The sequence below is a fragment of the Aptenodytes forsteri genome, unplaced genomic scaffold (assembly GCF_000699145.1).
Source record: "Aptenodytes forsteri isolate BGI_AS27 unplaced genomic scaffold, ASM69914v1 Scaffold434, whole genome shotgun sequence".
Taxonomy (NCBI): Eukaryota; Metazoa; Chordata; class Aves; order Sphenisciformes; family Spheniscidae; genus Aptenodytes; species Aptenodytes forsteri.
Genome location: NW_008795183.1, coordinates 867,289 through 885,769, shown reverse-complemented (window position 1 = coordinate 885,769; position 18,481 = coordinate 867,289). Strand labels below are relative to the sequence as shown.

At 39.5% G+C, this 18,481-nt stretch overlaps 2 protein-coding genes across 3 annotated transcripts in view; one reads left to right on the top strand and one right to left on the bottom strand.

The window, feature by feature from the left end:
* The window catches only part of GPM6B (glycoprotein M6B), a 34,295-nt gene extending 24,990 nt beyond the window's left edge, over nucleotides 1-9,305 (top strand). Inside the window, exons 5-8 of one of the 2 annotated variants that reach the window (XM_009278540.1) lie at nucleotides 1,819-1,990; nucleotides 3,913-3,986; nucleotides 4,296-4,361; nucleotides 6,726-9,305. In XM_009278540.1, the coding sequence (XP_009276815.1) occupies nucleotides 1,819-1,990; nucleotides 3,913-3,986; nucleotides 4,296-4,361; nucleotides 6,726-6,875 (462 nt within the window). In that variant the 3' untranslated portion in view covers nucleotides 6,876-9,305. Of the gene's footprint in view, nucleotides 1-1,818; nucleotides 1,991-3,912; nucleotides 3,987-4,295; nucleotides 4,362-5,070; nucleotides 6,615-6,725 lie in introns of those variants that run through there. The other variant, XM_009278541.1, reaches the window with a different exon arrangement.
* A 452-nt stretch (nucleotides 9,306-9,757) lies between these two features.
* Nucleotides 9,758-18,481, bottom strand: part of OFD1 (OFD1, centriole and centriolar satellite protein) — a 34,246-nt gene continuing 25,522 nt past the window's right edge. The window contains exons 17-22 of the mRNA XM_009278539.1: nucleotides 16,660-16,760; nucleotides 14,149-14,268; nucleotides 12,937-13,070; nucleotides 11,832-11,996; nucleotides 11,027-11,097; nucleotides 9,758-9,958 (exon numbers count right to left, since the gene is read on the bottom strand). Of these exons, the coding sequence (XP_009276814.2) occupies nucleotides 12,982-13,070; nucleotides 14,149-14,268; nucleotides 16,660-16,760 (310 nt within the window). The 3' untranslated portion in view covers nucleotides 9,758-9,958; nucleotides 11,027-11,097; nucleotides 11,832-11,996; nucleotides 12,937-12,981. The remainder of the gene's footprint in view (nucleotides 9,959-11,026; nucleotides 11,098-11,831; nucleotides 11,997-12,936; nucleotides 13,071-14,148; nucleotides 14,269-16,659; nucleotides 16,761-18,481) is intronic.

Here is an 18,481-nt window from a genome sequence, read left to right as displayed (position 1 = left end):
AGTCATGGCATAAAAATGCCTGTATGCTGCTGTGTAGTGGTAGAGCTGCTTTAAAGACCAAGGTTAGAACAAGGTTTGCAAGGAGATACAGTATCTTAACAGGCTAGTGGCTGCAGCTGGGTACAGACAACAAGCTGTTGGACATACAGTGATTTTTTTTGCCTCTTTGATCAAGAGCTCCTCTACTTCTTCCTTCGTTACATTACCGAGCGAGGTCCTGAAAGGCAGCCCCTTCCACCGTGCGTAAGGTTATTACAGAAGACAGCCTTCTGACTTCCCTGAATTATTTGTGTTGGCTGTGGTAATGCAGAATAGCCATTTCCCACAGTTACCGCATTAAAAGTGAGAGCAAGTGTGTTTCTTCCTGGCTATTTTAGGAGTTACAGGCTTTGTGGACTTCCTCTCGTGCACACTTCCACATATACGTATGCAAAACCCCATTTTACGTATAGTGTATCTATTGAAATCCTTTAAACTGGTCCACTTGGTCCTTACCAAAAATCCAAAGAGAGAATTCTCAATTCTCACATAAAACATACAGGTCTGGTGTACAGCACTATCAAACACGAAATAGGGTATTTCAGTTCAGTTGTGTATAAATCAAAGGCTAGCTGGGTTTTTTATGGGCCTTAGTTTTGCAAGCACTTCCCCCTCCCCCCACACACCGCCTTCGTTCACCATAAAATCTAACCAATTGCTCAACCTTCGCTATAACATTTGCAGGGTCGTTCAGCGCGTCTGGACAAAAACCTATGAGGATGCAAACGTCCACCGCTGCAGCATTAGTTCAGTCTGTCAGTTCTGGGACAGGCTGAGACAACCTCCCCCCTCAGAGCCTCTCCCATCCTTGCTGTTCTTCTCTGGCACGCAAGTTTCAAGTGAGATAGTACAGCATCAGTGCTTTACGGGAAGTAAAGCTTCTCCAGTCCACCTACAGTTAAATAACAGTAAAAAGGGAACACACAAGATATAACAGCATTCCCCCGCTTTCCAAGTAGGATCCAAATCCTAGTCTCACCAGGAGGAGGGAACTAGGAACTGATGCCAGAGCTACTGTTTCACCATAAAACTTAGAAGAAGAGGGAAGAGGTCCAGTGGGAGGGGGAAGCTGGAGATTTCCAACGCAGTGAGTGCCATACTTTATAATCTTAGCAAAGAAAATGCACATCATAATTTTTTTTTAAAAAGAGCAAACCCAAACCAGCAAATTTCAATGGAAAATCCATGATTCTCTAAGGTAAAGTAACTAATTTTCTTCTTGGCAATGTGTATCAGATCAATTGAATCTTTCTGATCTGCTGTAACAGTTGTGGTACGTTTTCAAAAATAGGTATTCTCAAGTGTTACCTTCAAAATTGATTTCAATAAGTCAGGGAGTACGGGAGAGCGCTGTGAACATCGATTCACTCTGTTTTTTGGATTTGCAAGTTGTATAGAAATGCTAGTAAGTTACAGTTAATTAAAAAAACTCCTTAAATTGACTTCTGTTGGCTTTTTATTGGTTTTAGCCTACAACCAGCATCCTTGCTTAGCTAAGAATCTTGAGAAATTAATGGACTGCTCTTTCAGGAGGGCAAGCTGTTTGCTCGAGCAGGCTGGTGAAAAAGGGAATGTCTGATTTACTTTCTCAGTAGCACTTAAACTACCAAAATATTTGTAAACAACAAGAACACTGATTTTATTTGTGTTTGGAAATCAAATGTTTTATTACTTGATTTCTGAAAGTATGCTTAAAGATTATTTCAAAGCATTTTTAAGGAACATTCAAGTATTCTTTTCAAAGAATAAAGGTGAAGTGCTTGTGTTTTCTCTGCCCAGTTTGTTTTCCTCACCTATGTGCTTGGAGTGGCCTGGCTTGGGGTCTTTGGCTTCTCTGCTGTGCCTGTCTTTATGTTCTATAACATATGGTCAACTTGCGAAGTCATCAAATCTCTTCAGACAAATGTGACAGTTCCAGGGGACCAGATCTGCGTGGATATCAGGCAATACGGTACTCATTTTAATCCTGGTTAAATGCTTTATCCTTTCTCCTTGGTCTGTCTTCAGTAGTTTCGTCTCAGCCTTATCAAATGAACCAAATGCAAAACCATCTTGTATCTCTGAATGTGCTATTACTTTTCTAATTAATTCAGATTACACCGATCTCTTTCCAGATGCAATCAATTCAACTGAACTGGCAAGTCATTTATCTAAAATGATTTTGTAGCGGTTTCCAATACTATAATATTGGGTTTAAAAATAGATCAGCCTCAAAATAAACTGCTTAGAAACAGCGCTGAGAAATAGATAACCAGATTCTGGTTTTTGAACCCCCGTATGCATGTATTCTTTCCTTTCAAAAAGCTGTTTTTACATTTAAATATGAAGTTAACACCTGAACTTTGCTCTAACAGTTACTTTCAGTTAGAAGACCAAAAACCTGCAATCAAGAGTCTGCCTTAACTATTAATGAATTAATACTGCTTTCTGATGACACACTGAAATCCGAGGGGGGGTGCAGGTGGCAGGGGAGTGGGACAACAGCTTAAAATAGGGTCAGGCTTTTCAAATAGTTCATTCCTTAAGGTGAATTTTTCCTGAAGTTAATCTTTTCAGCTTCCCTTGTGCAGAAGAGCTTTTGTCACCGTTACTTTTGGCTTCATTTTAGCTAGCATTTTCTGGGAATGTTTCTTTCTTTGGACTAAGTCATTCAAAGCTGAGAAAACGGATTCAGAGTTGAAAAAGTAAGAAAGCTTGGGTTTGCTTTCCTGTCTGGGCTGTAAGTCCAGTAGGAGAAGAGAAGATATACTAATTTTAAAAGCAGGGAGTCCCACATCAGTTAAATGTTTGCATCCTATTTTGGCAACTGACAGCAAGAGGCTGGGAAGACGTTTTCTTCAGCCAAAGCCTAGGAGTGCAGGGGGAAGATGTGCTTCTCCACCTTTCTGCTTCTCCTGGTTGTTTCGCAGCTGTACGAGCGCCGTGTAGGGCTGTGCTCTTCCTCCGATCAGTAGAATCATTTGGGTTTCAATGAGCAGTGGGAGAGAGCAGCTCCTTAACAGGCGACTGGTGTCACTGAACTGTCCTCACTTTTTTGGGCGGAAGCGGTGGCTTCAAGTGTATATTGCAATTGCAGAGAAGAAGCTGGCTTTAAAGTAAATCCTATAAAATCTTTTTGAAAGCCATACGATCCTGAGATAATTTCAGTGACCTGCCCCTTACAGAGCTGCTAATTCCAACCAGCTGAGTTTGAAATGGAAGTTATATGGAGGAGACAAACTGGTTTCCTCCTGTTTCAAATGGCTTTTGCTTAAGCTTTACATCTGTTATGGGCCTAAAAGTTTAGGTTATTTTAAACCTTCTAGATCCTGTTGACTTTCCAGATTTTCAGTTGTGTAAGAAAAGTAATTGGGAGTACGTGAGGTGCGTCAGACTGCATTTTCTTGTAGCAGCGTTCACTTGACGTTACCTACTGGAACTAAAACAGAAGAAAATCCTTCTGTAATTCTTCTCCCTAGCTCCATATTCACACTCTTCTACAGTAGTTACTTGTTCAAGTAGAACTTAATCTAGTAAGTGCTATCCTGAAAGGTGCCAAGCACCTCCGAGATGCAGATTATCCCTTTCGGTGCTGAGTGGGGGAGTAGGCAGTATGTGACTGGACCCGAAGTGCAAAAACCCAACCAACCATTTGGCTGCCATATGGGAAAACCACATCTGAGAACGTATCTTGGCAGCAAGCCTCGGTGTGGGGAGAAAGCACAACTTGAGTGAGTTGCTTTAATTCCTCCCACCAACTCAAAGCTGTACTGGTCAACGCGCGGATGCCCAGAATGGGAACACAACTGGCAAGTGGGCGGAAAAGATGAGAGAGGAACAGAAAGCCTGTGTTGGTTGCTAAAATTAGCGGTTTCTTTTGCTGTGGTATTTCAGGTATTATCCCTTGGAATGCTGTACCTGGCAAAGCCTGTGGCCCGATTTTAGAGAACATCTGCAACACGAATGAGGTACAGAAACGCAACCTGTGTGCAGCTTTTGCCTACAAGTCACTTATGCACCATGTAATAAATAATAACTTGGAAGTTTTTGGAGAAAACGAATACTAATAGTGTAAAGAGGTTGATTTAAACCCAACAGTGAAATTATTCTGTTAGGTCATCCAAAAAATTTAAATTATTTCAGAACATTTTTATTTTCTAAAGCTTTGAATACTTTGCTACGAAGACGCTTTTATTATCCTTATTCTCTAGAACAGTTGAAACGCATTTTATACTATCCTCAGTTACTTCAATGTTTTTAACATGTTTTTTCTCTAGTTCTACATGTCTTATCACCTGTTCATTGTGGCTTGTGCTGGAGCTGGTGCCACTGTCATAGCATTGGTGGGTAGTATTTTTTGTTGTTTTATTGTGTAACATGTTCCTTTCAGGCTTAAGATGCTTTAAGATTAAATTTCGTGTATCTTAAAAATAGTGACACTAGACATGAGGGAGGGCGAGCTGTGATCGCCATTATTTGCTGCTATGGTCTGGCCATTACAGGTCAGCAGGTCCCGAACTTTTGCTTTAAGAAGTCATCTTAACCCACCTCCCCCATCCTTAGAATAAAATTCTTTGTACGTCCTTTGAAAATCATACTTCTGCCCGCTACTTCTATTTTTATGCCCGCTATTTCTTTTCATTTTTGTAGTTTACTTGACCAGTCGCCTGTAACCTCTTGGTTTTCTTGTCTGGACCCAGGCAGTTTGGCTAGTCCAACTCCGCAATGCCGGTTACAGGTAGCAGTTGGAAAAAGGGGACGTTAACGAGATGACTTGCTTCCTAAGTCTAACGCTTCCTCTAGCTGCCAGCTTCTAACCTCATGTCAGCCAAACCCAGGTGTAACACTCACTATCCGGTGACGAAATAGCCTTGTATGGGTCTGTATGTAGGTTATCCTCTCCGGATAAACGGCAAGTTATTTATCTTGCATCTTCACCCTGGAAGAAGCTCGCAATAACGTCTGTTGTAAAAGTATCGACAGTTGCCCAGATGGGCTTGAGCCGTCACCGTGTTGTATCTTACTCTCCTGTATTTTGTTCTCTTCCACCAGCTGATCTACATGATGGCTACTACATATAACTATGCTGTTTTGAAGTTTAAGAGTCGGGAAGATTGCTGCACTAAATTCTAAATTGTATAAGCCCAGTAAAGAGCTGCATTGCGTAGCTTGAAATACCACTGACACCCTAGGCTAAAAGTCTAGCTTTCTGAATTTTGTTACAGTAATTGTAAATAGCTTCAGTAAGCATCATTTAGCTTATCAGATTAATGAAATGACTTCTTGTATATGAACTGTGATGTGGATGAGATCTGGCTGTTTTTTCGTGTCGAGAGAACTCAGTTACTGTAGGGGTGTTTACAAATCGTCCTTCCAAGATGGGATGTTTCCATTTTCAAGTCTCCACTTGCTTTCTAACGGTCATCTCTAAAACAAGTACTGGAACAGTTCAGGGTCAGAATTACTGATTTATTCTTCATCCTGAACACCAAATACAGCCCCCCTGAGCATACAAAATACACATGACACAAAAGAAAAGGAATAGTAAAGTAGTGCCGGTCTCTTTTGGCAGAAATCAGAAGCCCAGGTATTATGAATTAGTTGGCTTGTATTTCCAGTGCCCGGATGATGAAGTTGATTATTTTCTTGTACTTCATTTTCGAGTAATTGCCAAATCATGCTCTCTCTGGAAGGAAATACATCCTTGTATTAGCTCTGCGTAAAAACAATCACATTCTTTCTTCCTTTTGGACCCTGAACTAGTAAGAAACGGCGTATAAATCGCTTCTGTTCTTGTATGGCTTGCACTTTAGTAACTGATTTCTCAGTAGCCAGATCTCAAAACTGTAAGTATGACCGCACGCGAAGCAAAACCATGCATAGATCACGGAGACCTTTTTACACTGCTGGGATGAAAAAAAAGGAGAAGTGAATCAGTGTTTTCAGATGTAGATTTTTTGCATGAAGTGTGGTGAAAAGAAGTCGGGAAGAGATGAATGCACAAACTAGAAAAAATCCACGCAATAACAGTAATAATAAAAAAAGAACCAGTTGCTATATATGATATAAAACCCTTCACCTGAGGTTGGACAATGGAAGTTTAAAACGTAGTCATAAAAATATACGATTAAGACTTCTTAACCCAGAGATTGCATGCTTTTGCTTAGTTTTGGACTCGTGTTTTGTTGTTTAATTTTTCAATATGTTAATGTAGCCTTGTTCACATAAATAAAACTGTTTACAGTTTCAGGCTTTTTCCAGGGGGAGGGTGGAATTCTCATCTGCTTGTTGGGGGAAAAGAATTACCAGGATCTGGGCTTGGATCTGCATAAACACCACAACCTTAGAAAGCAGTTCTTCTGAGCACCTCGTAGTTTACAGATTATGTAAACGGCCACGTGCAAAACTTTTTTTCCTGCTTCCCCCCATTCTGCATTTTAATTGATCCGTACAACTCCGTAGCTCATTTTATTACTGTTACACTAACTTTCTCTAAATTGTGAATAACCAACTGAAGTATTAGCATGCCAAATTCTAGAGATCTTTGAAAATAGCCTCTGTGCTTGTTTTAATAACAGAATGCTTATTAACGTAGAGTAACTTTTTTTTTTTGGTCATTATTTTAAAGAGCGTCTATTAATCTAACTAGCAGCTTGCTTTGCCTCTTGACATGCTCACTAGCCATCATGCTCACCCTTCTCTTCCAGATCCACTTCCTCATGATACTGTCTTCTAACTGGGCCTACTTAAAGGATGCAAGCAAAATGCAGGCCTACCAAGATATCAAAGCAAAAGAAGAGCAGGAGCTTCAGGATATCCAGTCTCGGTCAAAAGAGCAACTCAATTCTTACACATAAATGTTTGCCACAGTAATTCAGCAGAAGAATTCTGTAGCTCTGACAAATCAACAAATAGCTGCTCTGCAGTACAGGTGTGTGTCTACCAAACAAAATTAGAGAGAAGTGCAAAAGCTTCACATTCCAGCTCCTGGAACACATTCGTAGGGAAATCTTCCCGCGGGTAATCTCCCATCCTTTCATACAGAGAATGGAGGTTTTATTCCAGGCATTTTAAAAGGCAACACTTCACAATAAGTGACCAAATTATTCTTCTTCGAGACTTTTGGTATTTGGTATTTGACGTGTTCTGCGGCATGACGTCCTGCACAAAACCGTGGCAGGTGCTCCAGACCAGCAGGCAGTAGATCTCTGTACAGACCTTAGGCAAAGGCACGTGTACGCGGTGCGATTTAGTATCATCTCGGTTTATATACCAAACGAAACTGTGGCCGGCTAAGATTTCTGACAGCTCGTGCTCACGTGACGGCCCGGTTGCAGCAGTTCCCGAGCTGCAACAGGGCCGTCTTTGACCACTCTTTCCCTGGGCCACAGGAACAGCGCTCCGCTTCTGTGCCACACTTCTTTTTTACGGTGAAGCAGTCACGCTCCTGTGCTCACGTGAGCCTTGAGCAGATGTCCCACATTTTAACCTTTTTATTAACTATTTAATGGAATGTAGATCCCCGGATCTGGATAATGATCCCCTTTGAAAATAAATGTCAGCTTTGCCTTAATATTTATTTTCTATAAATGTCTTAGCATTTATACAGTGGCAGGAGACCATTATCCTACATTTTAAGTAAGTGAAAAGTGTTACCTTATTAAAATGACACCGATCTGACTATTCCAAATGAGCGGATGAGAAAGTTTGCAGAGTTTTACACAAACAATAAAAATTCCAGCCATAAAACAGAATACAGGATGTCCACCTTTCTCTATCTTGGTGCTTAGCAAATTTATAGTCAGTGCTTACGTGTTTTCCTTTTTACAAATAAATTAGCACATTAAGAAAACGTGGTGTTCAGAAAAAAAAAAAACAACAAACAAACTGGTGCCATTTTAAAGTCATTTCCCATAGACGTCTGCCTTCTAATTAATGTTTTTTTTCAGAAGCATTCAGTGATATCTTGAGTATTAGTGATGGTATATTTGGTGTTTGTTCTATATGATATATATATATATAAATGTTGGGGGGAAAAAGTAAAATACGTCAAGTCATTCGAAAAAAATTAAATATTCAAGTCATACCCATGTTAAGCTGACGTGTGGTTTGATAGTTTTGACTGTTTGCTGAATATAAATCCAAGGAAGCACACATTTCCTCAAGTCAGTATTAAGAGAAAAGGCAGTTCGGGGGGTGTTAACTTCAAATAGAATTTTTTTTGGTTAAATATTGAAGTCTGATTTGACAGTGTCAAAAAAGGGGCAAAGTTGATCAGTGTAGAGCAAATATGACAAAATAGCCTAGCGTATGTTCTTACCTGTTGCATGAAGGAGACATTTCTACAGCAATGCAGGTGATGTTCTAGCCCAGTGTTTGCATAAGGGTAACAATGGAGGCAGTGTCTTAAAGCCTAATTCTTTTCTAATTCAGTGTAGCTATTACTGGGAGTTTTTGAAGTTTTGTTTAAGTAGTCTAATATTTTTATGTAAAGAGCATTAAATTTTGCTATGTATAAATTTTTGTAACCTAACAGTGAATCAATATTTTCTATCAGTGCCAAGGGCTTCCTGTAGTTACATCCAAGTGTTAAAATAAATATTTGTAGATAATAGACAACACTCGTGTACGCTTATTTGAAAACAGACCTGACAGCTACCCTCTGCTAGCGCATCGCTGTGCTTTATAGTCTCTCTCTGAAGTTAAACACGTTTTGCTCAATAGTATCTAGCCATTTGCTTCTGTACTGGGAAAGGATGCCCCGTAGGCGTACGCTTCAGCATGGTAAGTCAGCGAGCGTTTCGAGCGTGACCTACTGGTAGTTGTTCCAGGCCAGCATAATGCAACAAGCACTCTCCGTCCCGTTCGGGCCGTCAGACCGAAGGAGTCGCTCAGAAATTTTGTACGTGCCAGCATTGCTGCAACACCAGGTGAAGCGGCGTGTAAAAACCAGGCTGGCCACCACATCGCGTTTTACCTTAATTAATTTCCGAAAGCAAAGTTTGCTTCTGTCCCATTTTTGGTACATCGTGTCTCAACACCCAATGAATTCACAAGACGGAGCTTTGGTTTTTGCCCCTAAATTCTGTCAAACTTGGCTTCATGTTCTTGTAGTTAGGTCAAGACGAGCAGCCTCAAATGCAGTGCAAGTTGTAATATATGCTGCCGCCCAAAATTACTTCATTGATAAAAAAATACTGTATTTTATACTGTAAATAAAGTTTAATGATCTTGCCTATAATCTACCTACAAAATACAAAGCTTAAATAAAGATGAGTTAAATAGCATTTTTATTTGAATCTCTCCATTCTGGGCTGGTTAATACCAACAAGGTGATACACGAGATAAGGCTGCTTTTAAAAGTGTTTGTTTCCCCTGCCGTAGCAGTGAAAGGGGCTTGTCAGCTTGGTTCTGTCACGCCCTGCTCTCGGAAACTGCGCAAGCCAAGGGTCTCCACAGGACACCTTTAAAAACGCGATGATGACTGAATGTTCTGTTACCTCTACACTCCTACTTTCACCTACAGTTTGTAACAGTTGGAGGGGAAGGGGCTGGGGAGGGGGGAGGGGAGCACCACTTGAAAAGCTGTCGAAGTTTATAGGCGTTCAGTGCCAAAGCCCATCGACCTGAACATACCGATTTGTTTCTTTGCGCCGCTCTGTCCTTTCTCTCACCCCGCTCGAGGGCCTCCTTCTGGAACACATCAGGGCTCGCTATTTGAAGTCAATGACTGAAGTGATGAGGCAGCTCAAAATCAGCTTTATTAATTTATAATTATACAGCCTGCAATCTTTGCGACTAACATTTATTACTACTTCTTACAGGTAGAAAGCTGCTTTAAAACCACTTTTATTGTAGTAATAATAACAATTTCAAAAAATCAGTAGCTGTTGTTCACCAGAAGTTTTCATCCACATCTCCGTGAGAAATGCCTGTAGCACTGTAGTAAGGATAGGAGGGAGGGAAGGAAAGCCACGTGAGTCCAGAGTAGTTTCTTACCTTAAATATAAATACTTGTTTTAGAGAGAAAGTTAAAGTTCCGTGCAGTTTAAGAGACTGCACGTCATCACTGGCTTTACTTTATGTCTACCTATGCTGCAATTCTCCTGCTGATTCAGTGAACTGAAGGAAATAAGCAAGCCCTTGAGGGTGAGGATTTGGGCCTTCACGAACAGAAAGCCATCTCATCTGTCAAAAAGCAGTTCTATCTATCCACCACTTTTGTAGGGTTTGCCCAGCGGAAAGAACGCTGTACAGGCACCAGTTCAGGAGCACCAGGGTAAGGCCTGGTACGTAGAACAGCACTTTAAAGGCACAGATAATGCTGAATCATTACTACGGTTAGCGTGAGCATTTAATTTTTTTAACCATTCAATGTTTTTTGCTTATATATATTTTCAATTCTACATCTTCAAATAAACTGAAAGACGGGATAGACGTGGGGTTGGGTTGGTTTGTTTCCGTCCCCTCTGAAGTGACTAAAAACTACGTATCCTTATTTATCGACGTCTAGAGAGACCCAGAGGAAATGCCCTAGCTGTGGTAACTCGGTGCAGGCAGCCAAAATCTCTGAAAAAAGTGTGTGAACTAGTTTGTTAAAAGTCCACGATGCTACTGATAAAGCTAGATTCAGTGCTCATCACGGACTGTCTGCAAGGTGCAGCGCAGACAAACTTTCACAGGGTCATTACCCAAGAAGAATCCCTCACGCTTCAGCTCCCTGTGAAGGAACCGAGATGCTCCTCAGTGGCAGATAAAAAGCTTTAATTGCCACAGCTATCGAAACAGATCATTGGATGTAGTTCCCAGCTCCGAATGCCATACGGTGCGTAACGCCCCCGTCTAAGAATTGGAAGGACCCTCAATTTCTCCAACCCATTTGCTTTTGATTACTAGGTGGTTTATTTCGCTCTTTAAGGCAGCAGATGCCTCTCAACTGTAATTCATACTGTAACTCTTTATTAATATGGGGTAATAGAAGTGATTAATAGTCATATATGAGCCTTACCTGTCATCCTTTTCACTAGATGTAAGTCCCTCTGTAAGTGACACTTCTCCTGTCTCTTCTTTCTTTGAATCCTGGCAGCCAACAGGAAAATACACTTTCTGTAACTGGTTCTTAAGTCAAGCTTTAAGTGACTCAATAATAGCACCTGTACTTTAAGGCATCTAATTGAAAATAAAACCCCTATTTCTACAAATGCTGCACTGCACCTAGAATAATGACGCTTCGGAAAATCAGGTTGGGATAATGTCGGAAGAAAAGTATGCTGCAGTCTTTCATCAAAGTAATGTTCACCCGTGTACACACCTGCTCTTTAAGGTCAAATTTTCCATTTTGCCAGAGTAAATTCTGTATCAGTTGCGTTAGTGGAACACAAACTGACCTGTGTAGATTCAGACTGTATTTAAACACAGATTAAACTAAAAATTGAGGACACTTAAATTTAAATACTGTCCTAGTACCTAAAAACCAAACAAACAATGCCTCCCCCCCCCCCGTCCCAGCATACCAGGGGGAAAAAAAAAAAAACGTTTAAGAGAAAGAGTGTTCAGTTTTTCTCTTTTGAATCAACACATTTCTGCAATACAAATCCAAACACTCATCCCTGCAGCTTCTGAATGAAGAAAAATGAAAGAATTTCTTTTGAATCAACACATTTCTGCAATACAAATCCAAACACTCATCCCTGCAGCTTCTGAATGAAGAAAAAAATGAAAGAATGAGAATGTTGTTTTCATTCTAAGCATATTTTAGCAAGACATAAATTCAGCCAATAATATTTTTGGGACCGAGTTTTGAGAGTAATCACCTTGTTTGCCCGTTCCTGCTCTCTGCTCTGCTGAATTATTCTCATGTATTTTTCTAATGGATTTGGAGTAGGATCCTTTAAGTTGTTTTCAGCACCAGAATTATTGTTTTCAGATTTTCCTCCCTCATCTTCTTTTTCTTCATCTATTTTCGAGTCTTGGATCCACTTTAAGACACAAAATCAAAATTAAATACCGATCAGCTCAGGAAAAGTACCTTTATACCTAAATACCTGCACCACATGCAGGATTTTATGTTACCCCCAGTAAAACATGCCAGTCTAAACAGCATTAAATTTGTTACAAGCAGTTCAAGATGAAGTGTTAAGCTATTGCTTCAATTCAAAAAGTGACATTCAAGAAATCCCACTCTGACCCTGTCTGGATGTCCGAGATGCTGTGAGGCCTGAGGCTTCTACGTATGACATCCACATGTGAATTGAAGATGACGGGCTGACACAGGTATGCAAGTTTCTTGAAGGGCCTAGTTTGCTGGTGTGAAGGGTAGGTAGCACGAGCATGTCTGATCAGTACACTAAACTGAATCGAATTAACCAAGGTTTAAGGGCGGGAAGAGGAAGACGAAATGGGAGGGTTTTATACAGGTCCTAGAAGTCCAGAACACTACCGCAACACATGCTACATCAGCTCAAAGGGATTTAAGCAAACTCCTTAAGGTCTCCTTATAACTTCTGCTTCCGAGAAAGTACCCTAGGTACCCTGGTACAGGCTAATGAAGAGATGGACATTAACGTGTTCTGGTGGTGTCCCACCAGCAGCGGTCCAGACCAGAAAGTCAGCGAGTGTATAGCTTGTTCCGATAGCATGGTGGCAGCTGCCTTCTACGTTCTGGCCGTAGAACTGTAGCTTCCGGTTACATGAAGCACGGAAAAAAAAGCATCTGTTTCCAGTGAAAAAGTTACTTGGCATAAGGAGAAATTCTAGCGAGACTGGTTAATCGCACAAGTACGTAAAAGAACTTAGCCTCTACTACTTTCACTTAAAGAATAAAATCTGGTTTTAACCAAGTAACACACGCAGCAATCCTAAAGCACATGGCATTACAAAGCTGCATTACTGTCAGAAATTAAAATACTGAATCACCACCTCTTTGTTAAGCTTTTCCGCTTCTTTTTGCTCTCTTTCCAAAGCTTACTGTTGTTCTGTCTCCCTCCTTTCTTCTTCTAAGTTCTTCTCAACTTCTCTATCCTGTTCTTCAATCTGTCTTTGATCCAGCACCGCTGCGAAAAATTATTTCAACATCTGTGATTTGATTTATGTAGTTCAGTAATCTACTACAGTAGCATACAAATAAGTAACAGGTTGCTGTATAACATTAATAGTAAATGAAAAACAACTGGATATATTGTTTATACATATGCCAAAGTTATTCTTGGGTATCTGGTAATGTTTCTTCCCACCTCTATACATTTTTAGTCTGATACATGACTCGCTAAGAGTTAAACAGCAGAGCCAAAGTAGAGGCCAGAGGGTTGACAAATCTCTCCATGCACTTCCCATTCCTACCATGGACTTTCTCATTAAATCTCCGTTACCCTGAAGTTCATGTTGCTATATTCTCTCCCTCTCTGCAATACGGTTGGATACAATTCTTTATATTTATAAAGCAAAGTACTTAAAAAACCTTGGAAAATTATTGCAGGACACACTGCTGATGTGACCAGTATATTTAAAAAGCTGTGTAAATGGAACAGCGTTCAGGTAGTAATTAGACGGGCAAACTAAATACTGGGAATTGTTAGAAGCTAGAAAGCTCTTCTCTTCAGAAAAATAATCACAATGCTTCCATCTAGAACAATTAGAAAAGCGGCACGTGCTGCACTGAAATCATCCTCATCTACCCAAAGAATTAAAACAGCATGGTGATGATACAGTCTGCGAACAGAGTCAAGAAAAATGAAAAAAATCCAGAGAAGCAATACATAAAGTACTTTAAACAAAACAAAACCTTTCAAGTCTTATTTCTATCAAAAGCAGAAATAATATTTAATAATTATCCTAAAGAGAAAAGAAAAAAGCAAAATCGTCTCTTCAGAAGCTGAACGGGGGGTGGGACAGGTGGCAAAAGTGCTTAAATGAAAAACAAATTCAACCAAAACCAGGGTGAGAGAGGCATCCTCAATACAGTAAAGCAAAAGAAAACACTCCTTCCTCTTTATTACATCATTAGCACTTCTGGAAAAATTTTTCAATCACACCAGCACACATACCTACAGAATGTTAAATATTTGGCTTTTTGTTTTATACGTTTGACATTTAGAAAGGGCATTCACTTTTGTTTCTGAGCTGAGAACTCACTTAAGTCCTGCAGCGAAGTGGCTGTTGCTGGCACAGTGGCTGTGACATGGTTTCCACTGACGATGTCCCCAGATGGATGCAAGGCATCACTTTCACACTGCTCTGGAATGTCCCCCTGGTCTGGAGAAGAAATTTGAACAATGGCTTCATTATTTTCTAATTACAATAATGGAGCACAGCAATGGACACAAAGTATGGGAATGGCTGACTCAGAACACGTAAATATCAGCACTAATTGAGCATTTTCCCTTCAACTTGACCATTTCCCTGAGGATTAAGAATTATCATAGGCTGTACTTGCTTCTTTAATTACAGAATTGTTAGTTTTGAAATTAGCTATTGGAACACATCTGTTTACAAAGCCAAAACAGATTCATGAATAAATATACAACAGAAAACCAAAATGTTTTCATTTCCTTACATAATCAAGATACAGGTCACAGATGAATTACGTGTCCAAGCTTAGCTCATCCTTTCCATGCACGTAAAACAACCTTTAATTATTTGATCACGTACTATTTCTTGATTAGGATCCTTGCCTCCTTCAGTGCACAGGATGGATACTGCTAACTCAGATAATCTACGTTATGTTTTTTTCTCCCTGCGCAATGTGGCTCCAAATTTACAAAAACACAATTACTGTACTTCCTCTGTGATCATGGCTATGATACTCAACTGCTTCTTAACTACTTATTTGCAAAGCATGCAGACTGCTATTATCTCAATTTTATGGGAGAAAGCAAAAAGACATAAAGAGTCAGGTGTAGCCATTATCTCTAGATAGCCAAACTGAAATACACGGGACCATTTTTCCAAGCATTTCACGTAATATAGTACAGATACCTTACACGTCTCCTTAAGTTTTGGGTAAAGGTTTAGAAAATATCCATTTCCCACCCTTCAAATATTATCAAGGTTTCAAGCATTTTGCTTTTCCACGTTGTAATACAACTGAAATACTTTGCACGAAGAAAAACAAGACACCCAAACCGATCAGCCTCTCTCTCAGGATGGTCTGCATCTCTGAATTAAAGATCTTTTAAAGGAATTACAGATGACAGCATCACAGAAAATTTCTGCCAAACTGTCAGTCTAGCAAAGTTATGAGAATGTTTTCAGTTTCTTACAAAAGCATCAGGAAGTCCCACCAGCTTCGCCTAGGAAAGTAAATTCTAGATGTGTTTTACGTAAGACCAAAACAATGGGCTATCACACTCAAAAGAAAATCTATTCTGTTTTTTTGCTCTCTCTTTAACTTTTGGTTTAAATTATAAGGTTATCAACAACAACATTATTTCCATATGAGGCATCAGTATGTTTCAGGGTATGTAATATTTAAATAGTCAGAAAATTCCTTTCACAAATAGGTTCCTGTTCAGTATTATATCTAACTTCTAAAGGTCTGCTAACCACACAAACAAGCAAAAAACCCCAAACCCAAAACAATATAGTACAAAACATCTTTACATTAACCTTTCTGCAAAGGAAAAAAGGTAGCGCTCTTTGTACACCTTCACTCCTTTATGTAAGGGTGGACAGCGAGAGATGCGTTATTTCCTTAAGACGAGCACATCAACTAAAAGCAATTACTGTCAACAGAAATGCCAATCTTTTCTTGCTAGAGCTCACTCACAGTAGGATTAAAAGGCTTTCCACATTTTCTGGCATCTTCTTCACTCCATTGTTTTCTTCTACTCTTATCAACTTCTTCCTTCATTATATCTTATTCTACATTTACTTTTTAGATTTTACATTCGTATTCCCCCCCCAATTCCTCCTGGGTTACCTTCTCCTCTTTTTAGCCATTCTGATTTCCTTCTACATACTGAGATTGTCTTTTGATGCAGTCTGGCCCAACTAAAAAGTACCGTTGATTTCAATATCATTGGCATATGCAAACTCTTAAAATTATTCTTTTGAGCACCACACGCCACTGAATGGTACAGTGGTAACTTACTTGGGCACAGCATCTACTCAGGCCTAATTGCCAAGACAATTCCAGTCTATTATGTACTGTATTCCTAGAAGTATCTAATACGAACTTAAACAAATAAATCTAAATCTAATTAAAGTATGAGATGAGTAGAAACCAGTAGTGGCTACAGGCTCAGTTCACATTCAAATAATGTATTTGAAGCTCATAAAAAGGAAACTAAATGAGGTAAATTAAAAAACAACAAATGTACTGAGTAAAACTTCACAGAGAAATGCAGAGATAGCTAGATGGTTTCAGAACCAACTCGAATTTAGTGTCTACTTATCACTACGTACCCTTCTCCTCTAAAGATGCAAACATGAAGAAAATGAACCCCTCATCATCTGAGACAGTTTGTTTTTCTTATTTCCAGCATCAGTCAGAATTTTTTCTCTCCAACTACAGTCTTAAACTATCAAGAAAATTGTCTCTCTCTTTTTCTCTCCAACTACAGTCTTAAACTATCAAGAAAATTGTCTTACAACTGTTAAGCCCTGAGGTGTTAAACAAACTCTCTAAAATGCACTGAAACTTACATTCAAGAGAAGAAATGCGTTCTTCAAGGTCCTCATACATTAGTTTCTCTGGTTTGGGGATATCACTGAAATCTTGTTTATCTGTTCGTTGATTATGAAGTCTGGAAGAAGAAGGAAGAACATAAATAATTTAATAAATATACATGCTAGACTTTTAAGCAAATAGCAATCTGAGATTTAAATACAAGGAGTACTCACATGCTTAGCAACAGACTAAACCAAACGTAAAAACCATGCAACCAAAATGCTGTAACTTTCTGATTCAAAAAGTCAGCTCCATCTCTCTGACAGCCATCTCCCTGCAGCCTTTACCCAAGGCCTATGTATGACATAAAGGCATTACATTAAAACAAAATACACTCTCAAAAGGAGTAAGAGGGGGTGGGGGTGGGGGAGGGAGAAATACAATGAAGTCTGACACTTGGTCAACTGAAATTAAGAAATTTGCCTTTTTAGGCTCCGTGTTACAATCTAATTCCCACTTTGATGTCATCTTAGCAAATGTGTTTGAAACATATTAGGATTAGAGATCTGGCAAAACATATATGCAGGGGTGAAAATCTGGGTGCTGTGAAAAATGGGGTTAGTGCCCTCATTTTAAATCCCCGTTTATCTCATCAGAAAGATAATGTGAAAGAACAGTATCTCTCACGTGACGCAGCTACTAAACTCTGACCAGAACCAGAATAGCAAAAGGAGTACAGGTCACTAAGGCAATTCAGCAGCAGCACTTCATAAAGGAGCTTACTTCACACCACCTGGTGCTCTTCACCGCAGCATAAATATGTTTGTGCCTACAATTTCTAAGGAATTCAGGTCTTCTATGGGGCAGAAGTGGAGAACAAAAAAAGATACCCCCACAACGAGACATGTTCAATAAAAAATGTAAATCTGGGAACAAACAAATAAATCTGCATTGTCAGAAGGGTAGTTCAGTAGCGTCAGTGGGGAAAAATACCCCGTAAATTAAATACAACAGAATAAGTGGAACTTCAAGTTTTTGGAAGTCTGCTTCGTGTTTTTAGTCTTTCCCTCACAGAAATAGTTAAGTGTTAAATAATTCTTAAGGATGCAAGGTTCAAGGACACGCATGCCACTTTCTTCAATACTGTGTCCTGCCTGCAACACTGCTAGAAAGACAGTCAATACACTGCCTCAGATTCAACAAACTGAAGAGGTCTGCCTCGTGAAGACCAGTAAACACATGTATTTCCAAACAGTTTTCAAAATCCATTCCATCAGACAAAGTTGGCAACCAAACCCTGGACTGTACCTAATGTCAATATTCCATAAAACAGTACTGGTGTGCCAATCAACACCAAATGATTAAATTGCATGGGTCATGCTTAAAATTACCATTAAAGCTTAAACAAAAACCAACCACCACCATCTAAACTATTTTGTTGATGTCTGAAATTACTTTTTTAGCCTAAAACTGGTAACAACCCTCACAATTGGTTTCTTCAGCCCTAAACAAAAAAAGAATAGTTTAGATAATAATCTGTCTTGTAACTCTAATCTTCCTGTCTGTTTATTGGCTTCCTTCATACCACTCATATCTTGAAACACAAACAAGCAAGGAGCTCCTGTAGTCACAGAAGCAATTGCTCTTCCCCACTGACAGAAGTCTAACTTGTAATGGCTTACTGGTGTTACAGCATCATATTTTCTTTTCTTTTCTTTTTAAAGAAGTTCCCATTGCCACTTAAAATCTACAGGTCATAAACTAATCCCACAATACACATCAATGATATGGCATTCGCCTAATAATGAGAGTAAATAGCTGGAAAAGCCCACACACGCATTTCTCAAATATTTTATG